General features: G+C 43.8%; 1 protein-coding gene across 26 annotated transcripts in view; it reads left to right on the forward strand.

Annotated features, from left to right (window-relative positions):
• The window catches only part of PPIP5K1 (diphosphoinositol pentakisphosphate kinase 1), a 48645-nt gene extending 26829 nt beyond the window's left edge, over window positions 1-21816 (forward strand). For 15 of the 26 annotated variants that reach the window (XM_066343266.1, XM_066343258.1, XM_066343275.1 and 12 more), the window contains 4 exons: window positions 2685-2867; window positions 4332-4469; window positions 16079-16192; window positions 20521-21816. In XM_066343266.1, coding sequence (XP_066199363.1) covers window positions 2685-2867; window positions 4332-4469; window positions 16079-16192; window positions 20521-21482 — 1397 coding nt within the window. In that variant the 3' untranslated portion in view covers window positions 21483-21816. The remainder of the gene's footprint in view (window positions 1-2684; window positions 2868-4331; window positions 4470-16078; window positions 16193-20520) is intronic. The other 11 variants (XM_066343274.1, XM_066343279.1, XM_066343277.1 and 8 more) reach the window with 3 other exon arrangements.
• Window positions 21817-22169: the final 353 nt, after the last annotated feature.

The following is a 22169-nucleotide window of genomic DNA, read 5'->3' on the forward strand; positions in this document are numbered from 1 at the left end:
CTTCTCTCTCTCTCCTTTCTAAATTGAATAAATAAAGCCCTAAAAAAAAAGAATAATATCTTTCAGAAGAACTGGGTCTGCTCACACTAAGGTGGGAGACCAAAAACTGAAGGGCTGTGGTCTTTCTGTAGGGTGTGGCAGGGGAACCGAGGGCTTATTCCCTATTTTATCCTTTAAAATAAACCTTTAGTTTCTCTATGCATTGTCTCTTGTGTTCAAGATAAATCTAGTTTTATTATATATGGTTTTCTCCTGTTCAAAAGCTAAGATTCTCTGAGAGAGGTAAAATTAGCCTGGCTTTCTGGCTAGAAAAACCTTCAGATGCTGATCTCCTGTTCCTCAGCCAGTGGCAGCTGCTAGATTTTAGCTTCATCGGGCCACTTATCTCCACTGGGTACTACTGAACTCTCCCTAGCTTGACTAGCTTATACTTGTTCAGTTTATATCCCCACCCCACTCCCATTTGTGCCCGAACAGCAGCTCTCCCTTCAGAGTGGCTTGGCTGTACCTTCACATTTGGCTTCAAGCTCTTCTGGCCTTCATGTGCCACAATCATCTGCAGAGAAGAACCTCATGCACCTACCCTAATCCCACACCTGGGACTTGGATTTAGAAGACATGTTACTTAGGGAACAGAATATAGTACCAAGAACTTGGGCTCCTGAAATCAGAGCTAAATCATAGATAGATCTCCTAGTTCTTAGGCTCTATGAGAAAAGATCTAAGTTCATAAAACAGTTTCTCAACCTATATATTTCTAGTTATCTGAAGACTTTGTTAGCAATCTCATCAGTTGAAGAAATGAATTAATTCTAGCAAAAAGAGGAGAGGAAGAAAGACCTGTAAAATTCAGGTATAGTGCAGGAGAGAAAATTCAAGATCTCTTCCAATAACCTGTATACCCCTCAGGGGTTTTCTGGCCTTTGTTCTCCTTGTACTTGAGCTTGGAGGCTACAGTGCTTGAGAACCAGAATCTGGGATCTACCTTTTAGCCATAGGAGAAATTTGGATTTATTATATCTCTTGCTGAAGATTATCTAGACTTAATTTGGCCCTCAGGACAGTATTAAGGTTCTATCCCATGGTGAAATCTTGCTTGACTGACCCAGCAATTACTGAGTGGATGTGCTGCCTGCAATTGCTTATAGCAGATTAGTTACAACAGTGTGCTAGCTTACTGTCCCATCACCACCATTTCCTTGCCATGATGTCTGGCTTTGAAATAGCAGCTGGAAAAACTGGACCTGGCTTTAGAAGAGAGGCAAGGCAGTGCTCTCTTTGTGTTGGATGGAAGACCATCTCTCAGCCCATCATTGCCTCTATGCCTGATTAGCCTTGGTCATATCCTGTGACTACGTCAAATGTACAAACATGGCTCATTACTAAACTGCACACTGAACTCAAACTAATGTGGGAAAGAGATTGTGGCTCACCCTTATCTAGAATGTCAGAGTGTACCCATTGGATTTGCCACACCCATTATTTCCTAGGGACCCACACAACTGTCTGACCATTGGTACAGTTAGTGCCTGGGTAGGGCTGAAACCTTTCCTGACATTCAAACTAAGGTCTCTGGAAACCAGTCTCATGGGATCACCCTGTGTAACCAGTTCTAGTTTGGGAGTTCTGAGCAGTCATCCTCAGCTACCTTGATCCTACTCGATCCTACCTTCTCTGTCATCAGGTCTTAAGACCCTATATCTTTCCCCCAGGATCTTTTTCTACTGTTCCTTTATACCCTCTTCCACATACTTTTCACTGTTCTCAGCCTTTTGCAGCTGAATCACACATATCCACAAACTGCAAAGCGTGCAAAATAATATGTGGTTCAGGATTGAAGCTTTTCAACTGACAAGTTGAACAAAGTGCAGTTAGACTCACTAGCAGTGGGAAGAAAATTTAAATTATCTAACTTTTGGCTTCTATAATGGATGCAGTGCTCTCAAGTCCTGAGATTTATGCAGATGTCTTTTGAATCTCTATATTTGAACAATAGTGAAGGATGATTAGCCAATAATAGCACTTTCACATATTGCTCCCATTTTAAACATGCTCTGTTTTACATATAGTTTCCTCCCACTCTGCCATGCCAGTTGTCTAACACCAGCCTCATCTGTGGCTATCTTAAGAGTGGTCTAAAGGGCCTGGCCTGAGCCTTTAAGAGTCCTTTTAGCTTTATACTTTATCTTGATACCCGGCCTATACCATTCTTGACCTTCTTCTCTGAGTGACTTTGAATCTTTTTATCTCTATCCCAATCTAAAAATACTTTAGACTGAAAAGTAGGCCCTATCTAGAGTTTGTTTAAGAATGATCGAGGATACTGGACCTCTAGTCAAAGCTCCCACAGAACTTCCAAGCCTGCTTACCCCTGTCCAGAATGACATGACTTCTGTTTGCAAGCACTGATTGAATTAGGCTCAATGAGAAAAGGGAGGGCCTTGTTATATGATGAGGTCTCAAAAGCCTCCTCTTTTAGACTCACTGTGTGATGCCAACACTCTTCTTTCCTGTCAGAGGTGCCCAGTGGCTCTGACCATCTCTGCTTTTCTCTTAGTTCACCTTGGAGTTGAGTGGCTCCACTTCCCAGTAATGCTTGTGCCAGTCAGTGCCCCCTCATTGTCTCTCCCTCTTCTCTTTCTTTATCTTTGTGCTTCCTGCCGTGGTACCCCCACCCCCTCCAGAGCTGCTGGATGACCAGCACCCTGTGGTCCGGTTGCTGCGCAGTTTTTCCTCTGACTGCCCAGGGGGCCGGCCAGTCTCCTTGGATGCCACGCTGGCGCATCACCTGCACCAGTGCTCCTACCACCTGCGCCTCTTCCGGAACTGGCTGCGCTCAGGCCAGGATGACCCCGAGTGCTTCTACGGTACCCCCTGCCACCAAGCTGGCTGCTGCCACTACCCTGGCTGGGACTGACTGCTTTGCTTATTGCACTCCTGGCAGGAGAGCCCACCTCTTCCTCTCTCCTATTTACCCTAAGGTTATGTGACTTGCGTTTAGTTGCTTGGATGGGATCGGGGCCAGACTGCCTGGTAGCTATAGCATTGGCTGCTCATTCCTTCCTCCTTGCCTCCTAATGCTATCCATTCCCAATTCTATTCTGTATAGGAGTAGCCTTTTGCCCTGGAATCTGTTCTTATCTCTATAACCTTCTACTACTACCATCTTCAAATCCAAACGTTTTTCTTCCCACTCTGAGGAGCTAGAGATTACCTCTCTTGCTCTCCTGCCACTAGAGGACAGAGGGAAATTGAGGCACAGAAGTCTCAATTAAATCCTTGAAGCAAATTAGGTCCAGAGTTAGAAGATGATCAGGTGTAATTCTTTTGAGGTTTTAGTCATTGATGAACGGGAGGCTATGTCTTGCATAGATGTTGCTGTCCTGCCTACCCTTAGTCCCTTTAAGGAGATGTAGAGGAGGTATAGGAAAGATTGGGAACTGAAAAGGTGGTTGGAATGTGTGTTTCTTGATTCTCCAGTGGAAACATTTTTTTTAAACAAGCACTGGGATTAGGGTTACGCATTTAAGTTTACCTTTTACCTTACCCAGAACGGTGGACCTACATTGAAATTATTGGGTTCAGAGCAGAGAATTAGTATTTATTATTTCTTCTAGGGGGTTGCCTCTTTTTCCTAATGGAGTAAAGAAATCCTAGCAAGTCTGGGGTTTTCCAGTGAAAGCAGAGAAGAGAACCTTTGATGTAATGGAAATGACCAAGAAAGAACTTCCATCTCCCAGCCTGTTCATGCATGTGGTTTTCTTGGGCTGAGCTCCATATGTATTGCATGCCCTCCAGCTTGCTTCCAAATATTCTAGCCTTTCTACCCATATCCTAAATCTGCATGAACACCTTCTCAAATTACATGCTCTCCTCCTTAACCTGGTTCTCTTATACATGACCCCTGAAATCTGCCATTTCTTCCCAGCTCCATGACCTCCTTAACCTCATTTAGACCTACAATTTCACCCCTTACCTATGGATCTTTGTTTTATTTCCCCAGAAAGTGCAAGATCAATGTAGGTGCTTACCCTATTGAGATTCTGTTGATTTTTTTCATGGGACATTACAGGCTCTCCATAGGTAGGATGAGAGGTGATTTGATTCACCTGGAGGCCTTAGCAGGTAGACTTTATAGGAAATCTGGAGGTGACAGAAATATACTTCTGTTGGGGCTCTAAAGAGTTCCCTCTCCTGAGACTCTTGGATACCCCATACTTCAAAAGCCATGGACTCTCCTGATGGCTGTCAGGGATTCTCCATGCTTCCTTGGCCAGTTAGGATATATCTGGCAGTAATAATATTGACTTTGCCCATCTCTTTTCTAACAGGATTTGAAGGGTGCTCCATGGTGCCTACCATCTACCCCTTAGAAACACTACATAATGCCCTTTCCCTGCGACAAGTAAGTGAATTCTTGAGTAGTGTCTGCCAGCGCCACACTGATGCTCAAGCACAGGTGTCTACAGGTATGGAAAATACTCTTATCTTGTACTGCTATCTCTGCCCTCACTCCCATGCTTCCTAGAACATGAGTAATAAATTAAAAAGCTAGGCGCTCCAGCCTGACTGATAGTGGTGCAGTGGATAGAACATCGACCTGGAACGCTGAGGTCGCCGGCTTGAACATGGGGTCACTGGCTTGAGCCCAAAGGTTGCTGGCTTGAAACCCAAGGTCACTGGCTTGAGCTCAAAGGTCTCTGGCTTAAGCAAGGGGTCATTGGCTTGGCTTGAGCCCAAAGTCTGATTTCTAGTCAAGGCATGTATAAGAAGCAATCAATGCATAACTAAAGTGGAGTAACTATGAGTTGATGCTTCTTATTCTCTCTCCCTCTCTATCTCTCTCCCTTCTTGTCTTTCTCTCTCTCAAAAAAAAAGAAAGAAAGAAAGAAAGAAAAGGCCTGACCTGTGGTGGTGCAATGGTTAAATTGTCAACCTGGAATGCTGAGGTTGCCGGTTCAAAACTTCTAGCTTGCCTGGTCAAGGCACATATGGGAGTTGATGCTTCTTGCTCCTCCCCCCTGCTCTCTCTCTCTCTTTCTCTTTCTCAGTCTCCCTCTCTCTCACTCTCTTCCCCCTCTAAAATGAACAAAAAGAAAAAAAGATAGGCATTCCAAAAATATACAAAAGTAAACTTGAAATAAATGTTTAATTGCATAGGCCAATTCAAAACCATAGAAATATCATTCCTGGCCCTGGCCAGTAGGGCCAGTTGGCTCAGTGGTAGAGTGTCAGCCCAGCATGTGGCTGTCTTGGGTTTGATTCCCAGTCAGGACACACAAGAGAAACAACCATCTGCTCTCCTCCTCCCTCTCCCTCTTCTCTCTCTCTCGATTCATCTCCCACAGCCATGGCTAGATTGATTTGAGCACATCAGTCCTGGGTGCTGAAGATGGCTCCTTGGAGCCTCTGCCTCAGGCACTAAAAATAGCTTGGTTTCTATCACGGCCCCAGATGGGCAGAGCATCGGCCCCAGATGGGAGTTGCCGAGTGGATCCTGGTCAGGGCATATGTGGAAATCTGTCTCTCTGTCTCTCCTCCTATCACTTGGAGAAGAAGAAAAAGAAAGAAAGAAAGAAAGCAATATCACTTTTTCCTAAGTTGATTTATAAATATTTAGTGTGATTCAAATAAAAATATTGCTGTTTTTCTCAAGTCAGACTAATTGATTCTGAAGTTCTCATTAAAAAATAAATAAGTGGGCCCTGGACGGTTGACTCAGTGGTAGAGCGTCAGCCTGGCGTGCAGAAGTCCCAGGTTCGATTCCCGGCCAGGGCACACAGGAGAAGCGCCCATCTGCTTCTCCACCCCTCCCTCTCTCCTTCCTCTCTGTCTCTCTCTTCCCCTCCTGCAGCCGAGGCTCCATTGGAGCAAAGATGGTCCGGGCGCTGGGGATGGCTCCTTGGCCTCTGCCCCAGGCGCTAGAGTGGCTCTGGTCGCAACAGGGCGACGCCCCGGAGGGGCAGAGCATCGCCCCCTGGTGGGCGTGCCGGGTGGATCCCGGTCGGGGGCATGCGAGAGTCTGTCTGACTGTCTCTCCCCGTTTCCAGCTTCGGAAGAATACAAAAAAAACAAAAGGGAAATAAATAAATAAATAAATAAGTGGCCCTGGCCGGTTGGCTCAGTGGTAGAGCATTGGCCCAGTGTATGGCTGTCCCGGGTTCGATTCTAGGTCAAAGCACACAGGAGAAGTGACCATCTGCTTCTCCATCCCTTCCCCTTCTCTCTCTTTCTCTTCTCATCCTGCAACCATGGTTTGATTGGTTCAATCTCATTGGCCCCGGGCACTGAGGATGGCTCTGTGAAGCCTCCACCTCAGGTGCTAAAAAATAGCTTGATTGTGAGCATGCCCCAGATGGGCGGAGCATCAGCCCCAGACAGGGGTTGCTGGATGGATCCTGGTTGGGGTACATGCAGGAGTCTATCTCCCCTCCTCTCACTTGAAAAAGAAGAAAAATAAATAAATAAATAAATAAATAAATAAATTTTAAAAGAAAAAAAATAAGCAAGAACAGCCAAGATAACCTTATAGAAAAAGAACCATAAAGGGGTACTAATCCTACCAGATTTTAAAACATTTTCTAAAACTCCTATAATAAAAACAGTGTAATATTGGTATGTGAATAGACAGATCAATCAAACAAAATAGAAAATTTAGAAATAGATGAAGTTTGTATTTTAAAATACTAGGGGAAAGATAGACTTCTTTTTTTCATGTTTATTTTATTGATTTTAGAGAGAGGAAAGGAGAGAGTGGGAGAGACAGAAAGATCAATCTGTTCCTGTATATGCCCTGACCGGGGATCAAACCCACAACCTCTCCACTTTGAGACAATGCTAATCAACCAAGCTGTCTGGCCAGGGCAAGATAGACTCCTTAATAAATAGAGTTGGGCCTCACCTGTGGTGAGGATGCAGTGGATACAGTGCCAACCAGGAATGCTGAGGTCACCAGTTTGAAATCCTGGGCTTGCCCGGTCAAAGCACATATGATAAGTCACCAGTGAACACCTAGAATGAAGCAACTACTCCTCGTCCCCCTACCCCCTGTAAAATCAATAAGTAAAATCTTTAAAAAATAATAAAGTTAAGATGATTGAATAGTCATTTGACAAAAAATTGAATCCACACTTCATGTTGTATACCAATTATAAATCCATGTAGATCAGAGATCTAAATATAAAAATTAAACCATGCAGTTGTTTCCTCCGATGGCTTGTCCTTTTACAGAAACACTAAAAACAGTCAAGTAAAAATTGACAACTTTATCAGAACTCTAGAAAATAGTTAAAAGTTTGCAACAGCCAGGAAAATTCTGAATCAAGAAGTAGGTAGCCTGACCTGTGGTGGCACAGTGGATAAAGTATTGACCTGGAACGCTGAGGTTGCCAGTTCGAAACCCTGCACTTGTCCGGTCAAGGCACATATGGGAGTTGATGCTTCCTGCTCCTCCCCCTAAAAAGAAAAAAAAATAAAAAAATAAAAAGTAGGTAACCTAAAAATGGCAGAAAGCTTTCCAGCATTTTTACTTGACCTTCTCCCATCCCTCTCCCCACTTTGGCAACAATCTTGAAAATGGCAGCCCATGGCCTGACCAGGCAGTGGTGCAGTAGATAGAGCGTTGGACTGGGATGTGGAGGACCCAGGTTCGAGACCCCGAGGTCGCCAGCTTGAGCGCAGGCTCATCTGGTTTGAGCAAGGCTCACCGGCTTGAGCCCCAGGTCGCTGGCTTGAGCAAGGGGTCACTCAGTCTGCTGTAGCCCCCCACCCCCGGTCAAGGCACATATGAGAAATCAATCAATGAACAACTAAGGAGCCACAATGAAGAACTGATGTTTCTCATCTCTCTCCCTTCTTGTCTGTCTGTTCCTATCTCTGACTCTCTCTGTCTCTGCCACAAAAAGAAAAAAGAAAATGGCAGCCCATGTTCTCAATGTGGAACCCTGGGCCCTGGGCCCAGAGGGAGCAGAATAGACCTTATTCTCAAAAACTTGTGTTTATTCTAACTTGTGTGTGGGTTACCTGAAGGACTGACACTGGGTGCTTACCTTGTTTCATCTAACTTGGAAATCATGCAGTGTATAACTGTGGCTGTGTAGAGGGTATTTCTTGCAAATATTGTAAGGCAAATGAACAACATGCTATCTGGGGCAAAAAAAATATATAGTTGAGGCAGCTTGACCAGGTGGTGGCGCAGTGGATAGAGTGTTGACCTTGGACGCTGAAGAGCCAGATTTGTAACCCTGAAGTCGCTGGCTTGAGCATAGGCTCATCTGGCTTGAGTGCAGCCTCACTGATTTGAGTGCAGATCATCGACACAATCCCATGGTTGCTCGCTTGAAGACCAAAATCACTGGCTTGAACCCAAGGTTGCTGGCTTGAGCACGGTGTCACTGGCTTGGCTGGAGCCTCCCAGTCAAGGCACTTATGAGAAGCAATCAATGAACAACTAAAGTGCCTCAACTACAAGTTGATGCTTCACATCTCTCCCTTTCTTTCCTCGCCCCTTGTGCATGAGCATGCACTAGAGAAAAAAAAGTAAAAGGATATATTCCATGTTAATAATAACCAAATGAGAGCTACGGTATACTAATGTAGACAAAATAGTTTTGTTTTGTTTTTCCTTTTTATTGAATTTATTAGGGTGACACTTAACAAAATTATATAGGTTTCAGGTACACAAATCTACAACACATCATCTGTACACTGTATTGTGTGTTCACCACCCCAAGTCAAGTCTCCATCTTGCCTGACCTGTGGTGGCACAATGGATCAAGCCTTGACCTGGAACACTGAGGTCGCCAGTTCAAAACCCCAGGCTTGCCTGGTCAAGGCACATATGGGAGTTGATACTTACTGCTTCCCCCTTCCATGCCCCACTTTTTGGCCCTGGCTTTTTGGCTTAGTGGTAGAGCATCAGCCTGGCATGTAGAAGTTCTGGGTTTGATTCCTGGTGTGGGCACACAGGAGAAGTGACTATCTGCTTCTCCACCCTTCCTCCTTCTCTCTTTCTCTTCCCCTCCAGCAGCCATGGCTCAAATCATCTCAGGTACTAAAATAGCTCAGTTGTCCAACAAGTAACAGAGTAATGGCTCCAGATGGACAAAGCATCCCCCAGTAGGGGGCTTATAGGTCACATGCAGAGTTTGTCTCTCTGCATCCCCACCTCTCGCTTAATATAAAAAAAGTCTCCATTACCATTTATTCCTCCAATACTCTCCTCCACCTACCACCAGCACCCCTCCCCCTGACAATCATTATACTGTTGTCTGTATCAATTGATGCATTTTCTTTTTTGCTCAATCCTGCCACTCCTCTAGCTCCCCGCCGCAGCTGTCAGCCTGCTCTCTAAGAGTTTGTCTCTATTTTGCTTGTTAGTTCATTTTGTTTATTAGATTCCACATGTGAAGGAAATCCTATAGTACTTGTCTATCTCTGACTAGCGTATTTCACTTAGATAATGCTCTCCAGGTTCATCCATGCTGGCAGAAAGGGTAAGATTTCCTTTTTTTTTTTTTATGTGAGTAACGTTACATTGTGTTAATGTACCACAACTTTTTTATCCACTCATCTACTGATGGACATTTGGGCTACTTTCAAATCTTGGCTATTGTAAATAATACTTTAATAACATAAGGGTGCATATATTCTTTTGAATTATTGTTTTGGGTTTCTTTGGATAAATTCCCAGAAGTGGAATCACTGGATCATAAGGCTGTTTCATTTTTATCAGACAAAATAGTCTTTAAGTCAAAAATTTCTACAGGAGATAGAGAAGGCCATTATATATTGATAAAAGTCAATTCATCAGGAAGGTATGATGATTACAAACAATACTCACCAAACAATGGAGTCCCAAAATATATATATGAAGCAAACATTGACAGAATTGAAGGGAGAACTAGACAGTGCTACAATAATAGTTGGAGGCTTCACTATTCCAATTTTAATAATGGAAAAACACCTACACAGATTAATAAGGAAACAGAGAACTTGAATAACACCATAGGCCAACAAAGCCTAACAAACATTATGGGACATTCTGCCCAGCAGCAGCAGAATACAGTTTTTTCTTTTTGTATTACATGTATTGGGGTGACATTGGTTAATAAAATTATATAGGTTTCAAGTGTACAATTCTGTGAAACACTATCTGTATATTACATTGTGTGTTTACTACTCCAAGTCAAATCTTTCTGTCACCATATATTTGACCCCTTTATCCTTGGATACCCTCCACCTCCCTCTTCACTCTGGCCACCACCATACTGTTGTCTGTGTCTATGAGTTTCTGTTTTTTTTTCTTGTTTATTCACTTGTTGCTTTCAGTTTTATATCCCATATATGAGTGAATTAAATGGTTCTTGAGTTTTTCAGTCTGATTTATTTTACTTTGCATGATATTCTCAAGATCCATCCATGTCGTTGCAAATGGCAGTATTTCATCTTTTCTCATGGTTGAGTAGTATTCCATTGCATATGTGCACCACATCTTCTTTACCCAGTCATCTACTGAGGGACACTTAGGTTGTTTCCATGTCTTGGTCACTGTAAATAATGCTGTAGTAAACATAGGGATGCAATATATTTGTGAATAAGTATTTTCAAGTTTTTCAAGTAGATATTGAGAAGAGGGGTTGCTGGGTCATATGGTAACTATTAATTTTTTTTTTAGGTAACTTCATACTGTTTTCCTTAGTGGCTGTACCAGTTTACATTCCCACCAGCAGCAAATGAAGGTTCCTTTTTCTCCACACCCTCTCCCATGCTCATTACGTGTCTTATTTATAGTAGCCATTCTAACAGTTATGAGGTGGCATCTCATTGTAATTTTTTTTTAAAGATTTTATTCATTATAGAGAGGGGAGAGAGAGAGAGAAGGGGGGAGGAGCAGGAAGCATCAACTCTCATATGTGCCTTGACCAGGCAAGCCCAGGGTTTTGAACCAGTGACCTCAGTATTCCAGGTTGACGCTTTATCCACTGCACCACCACAGGTCAGGCTCATTGTAATTTTGATTTGCATTTCTCTAATAGCTAGTAAAGTTGAGCATCTTTTCATGTATCTGTTGGCCATTTGTATGTCTTCTTAGGAGAAGTGTCTGTTCATGTTCTCTGTCCATTGTTTAATTGGATTTTTTATATTGATTTTTAGAGAGAGACAAGAGGGAGAGGGAGAGAGAAAGAAGGGAGATAAGCAGGAAACATCAACAGTTGCTTGTATGTGCCTTGACCAGAAAAGCACAGGGTTTTGAACTGGCAACCCAGCATTCAGATTGATGCTCTATCCACAGCATCACCATGGGCCAGGCAGATTTTTTTTTTTTTTTTTTTTTGGTGTTGAGTTGTATGAGTTTTTTGTTTTGTTTTGTTTTGTTTTTGTATTTTTCTGAAGTTGGAAATGGGGAGGCAGTCAGACTCCTGCATGCGCCAGACCAGGATCCACCTGGCATGCCCACCAGGGGGCGATGCTTTGCCCATCTGGAGCATTGGTCTGTTGCAACCAGAGCCATTCTAGTACCTGAGGCAGAGGCCATAGAGCCATCCTCAGCACCCGGGCCAACTTTGCTCCAATGGAGCCCTGGCTGCAGGAGGGGAAAAGAGAGACAGAGAGATGGATGTGAGGGCGATCTGGCTGCGACATCTGTCACCCCATTGATCGCAGGGTTGATTCGGCTGATCTGGCTGGCTAGGCGGGTGTCCCCTTCCTCCCTCACCGCTCCATGTGCATCCCTCCCGAAGCTGCGCGCTCGGTCGAAGAGGACGACCTTCCCCGCTAGAGGAGAGGACCGTTCTTCGGTCAAGGGTATACGAGTAGCTGCGCTCCCCTGCTAGAACCTCCAAACAAGTCTCAAGAGAGACAGAGAGGAAGGAGAGGGGGAGGGGTGGAGAAACAGATGGGCGCCTCTCCTGTGTGCCCTGGCTGGGAATCGAACCCGGGACTCCTGCACACCAGGCCGATGTTCTACCACTGAGCCAACCAGCCAGGGCCTATATGAGTTTTTTATGTATTTTGGATATTAACCCCTGTTGGAGCTGTTGCTCGCAAATATCTTCTCCCATTTGGTTGGTTGCTTTTTTGCTTTGTCATTGCTTTCTTTTGCTTTTTAGTTAGATATAATCCCACTTATTTACAATATTTTTGCTTTTCCTTTCCTTGCCTTTGGGTAATACAGATTTTTTCTTAAGTGTACATGGAATAGTATCCAGATATACCATATGTTATTCTCCAGCTTAGGCCACAAAAGAAGTCTAAATACATTTTATAAGATTGAAATTATACAAAATACCCTCTCCAACCACAATGAAATGATGCTAGAAATCAATAATAGAAGGAAAATTAGAAAATTCACAAATGTGGAGATTAGACAACATATTCTTAAACAACCTATGAGTCAGAGATTTATTATAAGGAAAACTAGACTATATGACTAGTAAGTCCTTTAGTGGGGTAAAGAAACTATAAAAGAATTTTAATCCTCATTCAATAGTTCAATCATTAGTGATATTGGTACTATTTTAAAACTATGTATATATAATGCAAATAAGATAAGTAATAATATTCCTATTATTAGGAATCAGGATTTTCAAGGTAAGTTAAATTAGATACAAGTATAAATTCAAAAGATTTTTTAAATGCTATAATTTTAAATTTGAATCTAAAATGTCAATATGGCCCTGGCCGGGTAGCTCAGTTGGTTAGAGTGTCATCCACATGTGCCAAGGTTGCCAGTTCAATCCCCTGTCAGGGCACATATCAGAATCAACTGATAGCCTGACCAGGCGGTGGTGCAGTGGATAGAGCATCAGACGGGCATGCGGAGGACCCAGGTTCGAGACCCTGAGGTCGCCAGCTTGAGCGCGGGCTCATCTGGTTTGAGCAAAGCTCACCAACTTGGACCTAAGGTTGCTGGCTCGAGCAAGGGGTTACTTGGTCTGCTGAAGGCCCGTGGTCAAGGCACATATGAGAAAGCAATCAATGAACAACTAAGGTGTTGCAACGAAAAGCTGATGATTGATGCTTCTTATCTCTCTCCATTCCTGTCTGTCTGTCCCTGTCTATCCCTCTCTTTGACTCTCTCTCTGTCTCTGTAAAAAAATAAAAATAAAAGGAATCAACTGATGAATGCATACCTAGAGTAGAACAACAAATCAACATTTCTTTCTATATATCTCTCTCCCTTTTTCTCTCTAGAATCAATCAATAAAAAAATTCTACAGTTTTTTTTAATTAAAAATATATCAATATGAATTCAGGATATTTTCTAACATTATGCATTAGCAGCAGTAGCAATCAGCTCCCTTAGCACATAGATTTTGGTCTCTACATATTATTCTTCACTACTAGGATTCCATGGGAAAATGACTGATTCTTGGTCTAATGCAGGGGTCCCCAAACTACGGCCTGCGGGCCGCATGCAGCTCCCTGAGGCCATTTATCCGGTCCCCACCATACTTCCCGAAGGGGCACCTCTTTCACTGGTGGTCAGTGAGAGGAGCACATTGACCATCTCATTAACCAAAAGTAGAGCCATAGTTCCCATTGAAATACTGGTCAGTTTGTTGATTTAAATTTACTTGTTCTTTATTTTAAATATTGTATTTGTTCCAGTTTTGTTTTTTTACTTTAAAATAAGATATGTGCAGTGTGCATAGGGATTTGTTCATAGTTGTTTTTTTTTATAGTCCGGCCCTCCAACAGTCTGAGGGACAGTGAACTGGCCCCCTGTATAAAAAGTTTGGGGACCCCTGGTCTAATGCATGCTTTTTACCTTCTTTTAAAAAAATCAGGCCCTGGCCGGTTGGCTCAGTGGTAGAGCGTCGGCCTGGCGTGCAGAAGTCCCGCATTCGATTCCCGGCCACGGCACACAGGAGAAGTGCCCATCTGCTTCTCCACCCCTCCCCCTTCCTTCCTCTGTCTCTCTCTTCCCCTCCCGCAGCCAGGGCTCCATTGGAGCAAAGATGGCCCGGGCGCTGGGGATGGCTCCTTGGCCTCTGCCCCAGGCGCTAGAGTGGCTCTGGTCGCAACAGAGCAACGCCCCGGAGGGGCAGAGCATCGCCCCCTGGTGGGCAGAGCGTCCCCCCTGGTGGGCGTGCCGGGTGGATCCTGGTCGGGCGCATATGGGAGTCTGTCTGTCTCTCCCCGTTTCTAGCTTCAGAAAAATACAAAAAAAAAAAAAAAATCAAACACTTCCCCACCCCATCCTGAACCTCTTTAGGCATTTTCTCCCTAATCCCCCCCACCACACAAAATGTTAATATTGATATTGATATACTATATATTTATACTATACATTTATTTATGTATTGTGACCATTTAATGGACATAAACCAATCAAATATCTAAGAATTTTTTCACCCTCACCACGAACCAATTTTGATGACAATGCATGGTCTAGGGTAGTGGTCCCCAACCTTTTTTGGGCCACAGACCGGTTTAATGTCAGAAAATATTTTCACGGACCGGCCTTTAGGGTGGGATGGATAAATGTATCACGTGACCGAGACAAGTGTCAAGAGTGAGGCTTAGACAGATGTAACAGAGGGAATCTGGTCATTTTTAAAAAATAAAACATAGTTCAAACTTAAATATAAATAAAACGGAAATAATGTAAGTTATTTATTCTTTCTCTGCGGACCAGTACCAAATGGCCCACGGACCAGTACTGGTCTGCGGCCCGGGGGTTGGGGACCATTGGTCTAGGGCAAGGAAGATGCAAGGTGATCCTGGGACACATAACAAAAGCAAGGAAGCAATCAAGACTGAAGAGGCTCTCACTGACCAGAACTGGAATATTTTAGCATTAAAAATAATTAATTGTAATTAATTAGACTATACTGAATATATAAAAATCCATAAACTTATCATGAATCTTACAAAAAAAGAAAACAAAGATAAAATAATCATTATCTGTCACGATTGGAGAATACTTTCACAAACTCTTCTCTGAAAACGAATTAAAGGGAAATAAACACATGCTACCTTTTCAGTAACAATTGCAGTTCAGTGTAATCAAATAGCCTCATTTGAAGAGGGAAAGCTCTTCTTTACAGAAAATATGCCAGCAAATAAATATTAAAAGGATTGATAGAATCAGAAAATCACCACTTGACACCCCTAATAAAATAATTAAGGATCATTAATGGATACTAACACAATTAGTTGAAATGTTGATGGGCTTGCATGATGTCAAAGGATCACCTCTGATCAGAAGGGGAAAACTTTACAATGGTGAGATTTTGTGGGCACCACTTTAACTTAAGTAGTAAATTTAGCCTTACTTAATGAGACAATGAGACATTATGTGCCTCCAATATAGTATAAGATAAAGTACACAGGATTACCTCTTCAAGTATTCTTGCTAAAGTTATTTAGAATAAATAATCTAATGAAACCATTTATAGCTAACTTCCTGTTTATAGGAAATATAAGGGATAGTGAAACAGGTAAGCAATCAGGTAAATCTAGGATGTGGGAAATGACATTCTTTGAGACAATTGGCTGTTCTTTTCAAAAAGTCACTTTGAAAAAAATAAATGAGAACACTATTCTAGATTACAAGAGACTTTGGAGACATAACCAAACACAATGCACGGTTCATGTTTGAATCTTACTATAAAAGACATTTGGGGAATAATTGGGATTTGAATATGGATTGGGTGTTAACATATTAGGATATTCTTCTTAAAATTTTTTAGGTTTATTAATGGCATTTGTTTACATAGGAGAAACTTCTCATATTTTAGAAATGCTTATTCAAGTATTCATGATGTCTGTCATTTATTTTAGAGAACTTCAAGAAGAAATAGATGAAACAAGTATGACAAAATGTTGACATGTGTTAAATATGAGATGAGTGTATGGGTATTGATTGTGCTAGTCTTTTAATGACTTTTCAAAAGTATATTTGAATATATTCAAGATAAAGTTTAAAATATTAAAAATGGTTGTGTGAAGGATGCTCCTTCTCATTCTGAGGAAATGTAAGTTGGTTTTGACTTACATTGAGAACCTGTGGTTCTTGGATTCTTCTTCATATGCTTTTTTTTTCTCCCTTCTCTCTCCTCCACCTATCCAGCCCTCTTTGAATCTATGCACAGCAACCCGGCCTCAAATAGTGCATTTTCCCCACCTCGTACTCTTCATTCACCTACCATGCAACTCCGGCAGCGCTCTGAGAAGCCCCCTTGGTGTAAGTAATCCTTTTGGAACTTCCTAGACAAAGGCCAAGAGGGATGGAAAAATTGGTGAGTGAGAGACCTGTACCTTGAGGGAAATGAAGATGAGGGTTGAAAGACCAGGAGTAAGTCATGGAAGCTGTAAGGTATTTTTCCCCGCCGAGAAGGAAGGAAGGGGTCGGAGCTACAAAGTGTAAAATAATAAAAGGCTTTATTGAGTACAGAGCGCGCATCCCGCCCAACGAGGTTCCATGGCCCCGAGGAAAGATGGAGGCCAGGGAAGTCACAAGTGGTGACCCGTGTGGGAGATATTTAAAGGGTCCCTAGGGTGGTCGAGCTAATATGATGTGGTGAAATCTCACTGGCTGGCAGACAGTCGCTTTTTTCCAAAGGGTTCCTGCGAAGTTTCTTTTGGTGTGCTTGGTTGTGGGCGGTCCTAGCCAAAGTTCGCGGTCTGACCTTTCCCACTATCCACCAACCTTACAGAAGCAGTCTCATCTGCCTCTTCCAATATGAAGGGAGGATCTGGTTATTAGTCTTTTTTTTTTTTTTTTTTTTTCATTTTGCTGAAGCTGGAAACAGGGAGAGACAGTCTGACAGACTCCCGCATGCGCCCGACCGGGATCCACCCGGCATGCCCACCAGGGGCGACGCTCTGCCCACCAGGGGGCGATGCTCTGCCCATCCTGGGCGTCGCCATGTTGCGACCAGAGCCACTCTAGCACCTGAGGCAGAGGCCACAGAGCCATCCCCAGCGCCCGGGCCATCTTTGCTCCAATGGAGCCTTGGCTGCAGGAGGGGAAGAGAGAGACAGAGAGGAAAGCGCGGCGGAGGGGTGGAGAAGCAAATGGGTGCTTCTCCTGTGTGCCCTGGCCGGGAATCAAACCCGGGTCCTCCGCACGCTAGGCCGACGCTCTACCGCTGAGCCAACCGGCCAGGGCTGGTTATTAGTCTTATCAACTCTGTCTTCTATGCCCCTTCTATCTCTTGGGAGGCTCCTAAAAGGTAGTGGTCCAGAGGGTCCTTTGGGGAAGAAAGGATGAAGACTTCATTCTCATTAGAAGTAAAGATGACTTGGGAGGAAACCTGTATATGTAGAAAAGCTGGGAGATGGAAACTAGAATCTGTTACTACTTTCTACATGTCCTATCTCTCAAGTTGTCTGTTCTCAGTCATTAGTTCAAGTTGAGATGCTGCTTTCCCCCAATTTCTTCTTCTTTTTTTTTTTTTTAGCACTTTTTTATTTTTAGAAAAAAATTTTTTTTTTGTATTTTTCTGAAGTTGGAGACGGGGAGGCAGTCAGACAGACTCCCACATGTGCCCGACCGGGATCCACCTGGCATGCCCACCAGGGGGCGATGCTCTGCCCATCTGGGGCATTGCTTTGTTGCAATCAGAGCCATTCTAGCGCCTGAGGCAGAGGCCACAGAGCCATCCTCAGCACCCGGGCCAACTTTGCTGCAATGGAGCCTTGGCTGCGGGAGGGGAAGAGAGAGACAGAGAGGAAGGAGAGGGGGAGGGGTGGAGAAGCAGATAGGCGCTTCTCCTGTGTGCCCTGACCGGAATCAAACCCGGGACTCCTGCACGCCAGGCCGATGCTCTACCACTGAGCAAACCGGCCAGGACCCCCCATCTCTTCTTTATCATCTCTAGCCTATCACTAATTATCCTTGTGAACAATGAGGCCACAAGGAATTCTTAGGGTAATTGTAGGGAGGGGGAGATATCAATAGTGATCAGAGGGGAGATAAGAGCCAGAGACATCAGTGAGGGAAAAAATCCTTTCTTTATTCATCTTGCCTCCAGGGAATAACTAAAATCAAACCTGCCTTTCACTATTTTTCTTGGGTAGGACTTAAGTAAAGGTTCATATTTCAGCTTTGGGATATAAATAGTTGTTGAATTTTGCCCTTCCTCTGTCACCCTGTATGCAGAAGAAACTTTCCTTCCTAACACCAAGAATTCTCCCCCTGAATTTCAGATTATCCACCACTCTCACCTTGCCATTGAACCTTTTACCTCTTTCCTGTGGTGTTTATGGTTCTGCACCCCTTTTGTCCCTCTCCCACTTAGGTTTCTGTCTGACCTCTTTGATTTGCCTGATGAATCAAACCACTCAGTGAATATTAAGGATACTTATACCCTTGAGTGATTTCAGCTTATAGCTCTTCTTTCTTTTTTGTAATCACAGTATCAGGTGTATAGCCTCATTGGTAAGCATTTTTGGGGTCTATCTCTCTGCCCTAAATAAGCCTTGTTGGCTCAAAACCATGTTCCTCTTTTTTTTCCTACTTGAAGTATGCCTCTTGTGATCCTTTATAGAAAAGAGGTTGCTGGCATTCCTTAAACCCAATGACTGAGCCTTTGTAGGCTTGGGCCTGCCAACTTTCTCAGGTTCTCTTTCATTACAAGATAGTCAGGTGTCTCCTATTTCTTTTTTTTTATTTATTTATTTTATTTTTTAATTTTTTAGAAGCTGGAAACGGGGAGAGGCAGTCAGACAGACTCCCACATGTGCCCGACCGGGATCCACCCGGCACGCCCACCAGGGGTGATGCTCTGCCCACCAGGGGGCGATGCTCTGCCCCTCCGGGGCGTCGCTCTGCCACGACCAGAGCCACTCTAGCGCCTGGGGCAGAGGCCTAGGAGCCATCCCCAGCGCCCGGGCCATCTTTGCTCTAATGGAGCCTTGGCTGCAGGAGGAGAAGAGAGAGACAGAGAGGAAGGAGGGGGGGTGGAGAAACAAATGGGCGCTTCTCCTATGTGCCCTGGCCGGGAATCGAACCCAGGTCCCCCGCACGCCAGGCCGACGCTCTACCGCTGAGCCAACCGGCCAGGGCCAGGTGTCTCCTATTTCTAAAATTTATAATTACTGATATCAGAGTGCTTTAAATTTAAAATTATAATACTATCAATAAATATAATATTTATAAATGGAAAAATAGATTAGTCCTGTACTAGAGGTCAGTGACAAGGTAGAGGTTGTGGTGGGAATCGTCCCAGAGTGTAATTGAATACTCCATGGTCTTCATTTCACTATTGTCAGGATCTGGGAAATTAGTTTTTATATTTTATATGTATATAATATCCACAAACCTGTAACATTGTATGTCCCAATACTTAGAGGGTCTTAACTTTGGATCCATGAATGGATTTCAGAGTAAAGTCTATGAACCCCAGGAATTATGTGTAAAGATTAGTGTGACTATTCACACTAATTTTTCTGGGAAGATAATCCATGACTTTCATAGGGATCAGTAACCCCCAGAAAGGTTAATTAAGAACTGCTGCCAAAAGAAAAAAGAACTGCTGCCATTTAGAGAGTCCATGGCATTCTTCTATCTTTGGGTAAATCCTTTTCCTTTCTACTGTTCTAATTCACAAGATTTTTCTACATTCAAAAGGTTTTTCTACATTGTATCTTGAGCTATAAACAGTGATTATTACCTCTGCCTCAGAAATACATTGTTTACTTAAAATTTTTTATTTATTTATATTTTTACAGAGACGGAGAGTGAGTCAGAGAGAGGGATAGACAGGGACAGACAGACAGTAACGGAGAGAGATGAGAAGCATCAATCATTAGTTTTTCATTGTGTGTTGCAACACCTTAGTTGTTCATTGATTGCTTTCTCATATGTGCCTTGCCCTCGGGCCTTCAGCAGACCGAGTAACCCCTTGCTGGACCCAGCGACCTTGGGTTCAAGCTGGTGGGCTTTTCCTCAAACCAGATGAGCCCACACTCAAGCTGGCAACCTCGGGGTCATGAACCCGGGTCCTCTGCATCCCAGTCCGACGCTCTATCCACTGCGCCACCGCCTGGTCAGGCACATTGTTTACTTTAAAGAAATGATACTTCCCCAAAGATGTACATCAAATTTAATTGGGAGTATTTCAACAATATATTGCCCTCATCTCCCTTCCACCCCTCATCTTTACCCTAAATCTAAAGAATAGAATCTCTGAAGATTCTATTTAACCCTAATTATGACCCATAGGAATGAAATGTTTATATGCTTCTAAGGTATGAATGAGGAATCATGAGAATTTGGAACTGGGATAGCAATAATTTGTAAAAGAACTGGATAAAGTGGGCCTCAGTACTCTCTCCTGGAGTCTTAAATGTACCTTAGTGCTATTCCTGAAGTATATGTTAGGCCAGAACAACAGTTTCTAAGCTGGGCTAACTTGTGAGTCTCTGCATAATTTAGAAAGAATTCAGACTTTCTTTTCCCAAGACATGAGTAACATAGGCCATCTATTCTGACACTTGAACTACATGCATAGAGTAGAGCCTGCTCTTCCAACATGCCTGACATGGTCTCCTGACTTTGCTTTACAGACAGCAGTGGCCCTTCCAGCACTGTGTCCAGTGCTGGTCCTTCTTCCCCTACTGCAGTGGATTGTGACTGCCATTTTGGCTTCAGTGATCAACCTTCCCTATGTTCACACATGACTGAAGAACATCAAGGCTTTGGGCTGTACCAGGAGCTCCGTGGGAATGGAGCACAAAAGCTCCCTATAGAAGGAGAGCAAGAGCCTTTTGAATCAAATAAGTCCCTACAGGAACCACCTGTGGAAGCCAGCCGGCCATGCCAGGAGGTTGCTGAGAAGATCGGCCAGCCATGCCAGCAGGTCCCTGACATTAGCCAGCCATGCCAGGATATCCCTGAAGAGGTCAACCAGCCATGCCAGGAGGTCCCTGGTGATAGTCACCCATGCAAGGAGACCCATGATGATATCAACCAGACGTGCCAGGAGGTCCCTCAGATCAGCCAGCCATGCCAGAAGGGCATCCAACTGTGCCAGAAAGTCTCTGAGGAAGCTTTCCAACTTTGCCAAAAGAACCTTGAGGAGGTCAGCCAGCCATGCCAGGGGGTCCCTGTGGAGGTTGGCATGTTGGTCCATAGGTTTCCTGAAGGGGTTGATGGCCTGGTCCAGGAAGTCCTTGTGGAAGTTGACAAGCCAGCCCAAGAGATGCCTGAAGAGATCAGCCACCCATGCCAGGAGTTCTCTTTGGTAGTTGGCAGACTAGCCCAAGAGGCTTATGCAACCAATCTGGTGTCACAGGATATTCCTGAGAGTGATACACCATTCCAAGAGTTCCCTGAGGAGGGTGATCTTCAGATCCAGGAGGACTTTGAGGAGATTAATCAGAAGTCCTGGGTAGTCCCTGAGGTGACTGACCAGCTGCCTGGAGAGGATGTTCCCCAAGCCCAGTATCCATCTAGTGATCCAAATCCTCAAAGCCAGTCTTTAGCCCATGATCAAAACTTACCTCTTCCACCAGCAACATGTGATTAATCATTTTCTCATTAGTGGTGTTACACTATACCAGCCATTTGAGCTAGCAACTTTTTCTGTTGCCTAACTCACCTGCCAGCATCAGACCTTGGATCTTACCAGAGGTGTCTGAGGAAGCAGTCTTCTTGGTATGAAACATACCTGTGCTAGACGTGGGTTTGGTGAGGGGCCAATTTCATTCTCAAAGCAGCCATTGACTCCTCACCAAGCCGTTAGACTTGAATAGGATTTCCTTCAAGTGATTGGCTGGTCATTACCCAGCCTCCTCTGAGCACCCCAGGAAATTCCAGATCATTAAAGGAAATGCCTCTTAACTGCTGAAGATACCGTCTGGGGACAAGTGCAAAAGGAGATCCCAAGGTCTTCACTTTTCTGAGGAACTATCCACAACTTGTCAAGGTACTCTTAGACTATATGTGCATTCAGGAGGACTTTTGTCTTTGCTAGCACTCCTCAGATAAGCCCAGGATGGCTGTCTGAAATGCCTGGGGAAAAAGAATTCCCTTTCCAAACAAATATCCATCATGGCCATTAATGTTTAGACTGGGCCTATATCATCCCCAAACGCCTCCTCTGCCCCAGTTAGTCCTGTTCATCTGGGCAGTATCTCTGGAAAAATAGGTATGAGATTGTGGTGAAAATTTCAGAGTAACTACTAAAAATGCTCTGGGGGTTCTTAGCCAATCT

The sequence above is a fragment of the Saccopteryx leptura genome, chromosome 6 (assembly GCF_036850995.1).
Source record: "Saccopteryx leptura isolate mSacLep1 chromosome 6, mSacLep1_pri_phased_curated, whole genome shotgun sequence".
NCBI classification, from domain to species: Eukaryota; Metazoa; Chordata; class Mammalia; order Chiroptera; family Emballonuridae; genus Saccopteryx; species Saccopteryx leptura.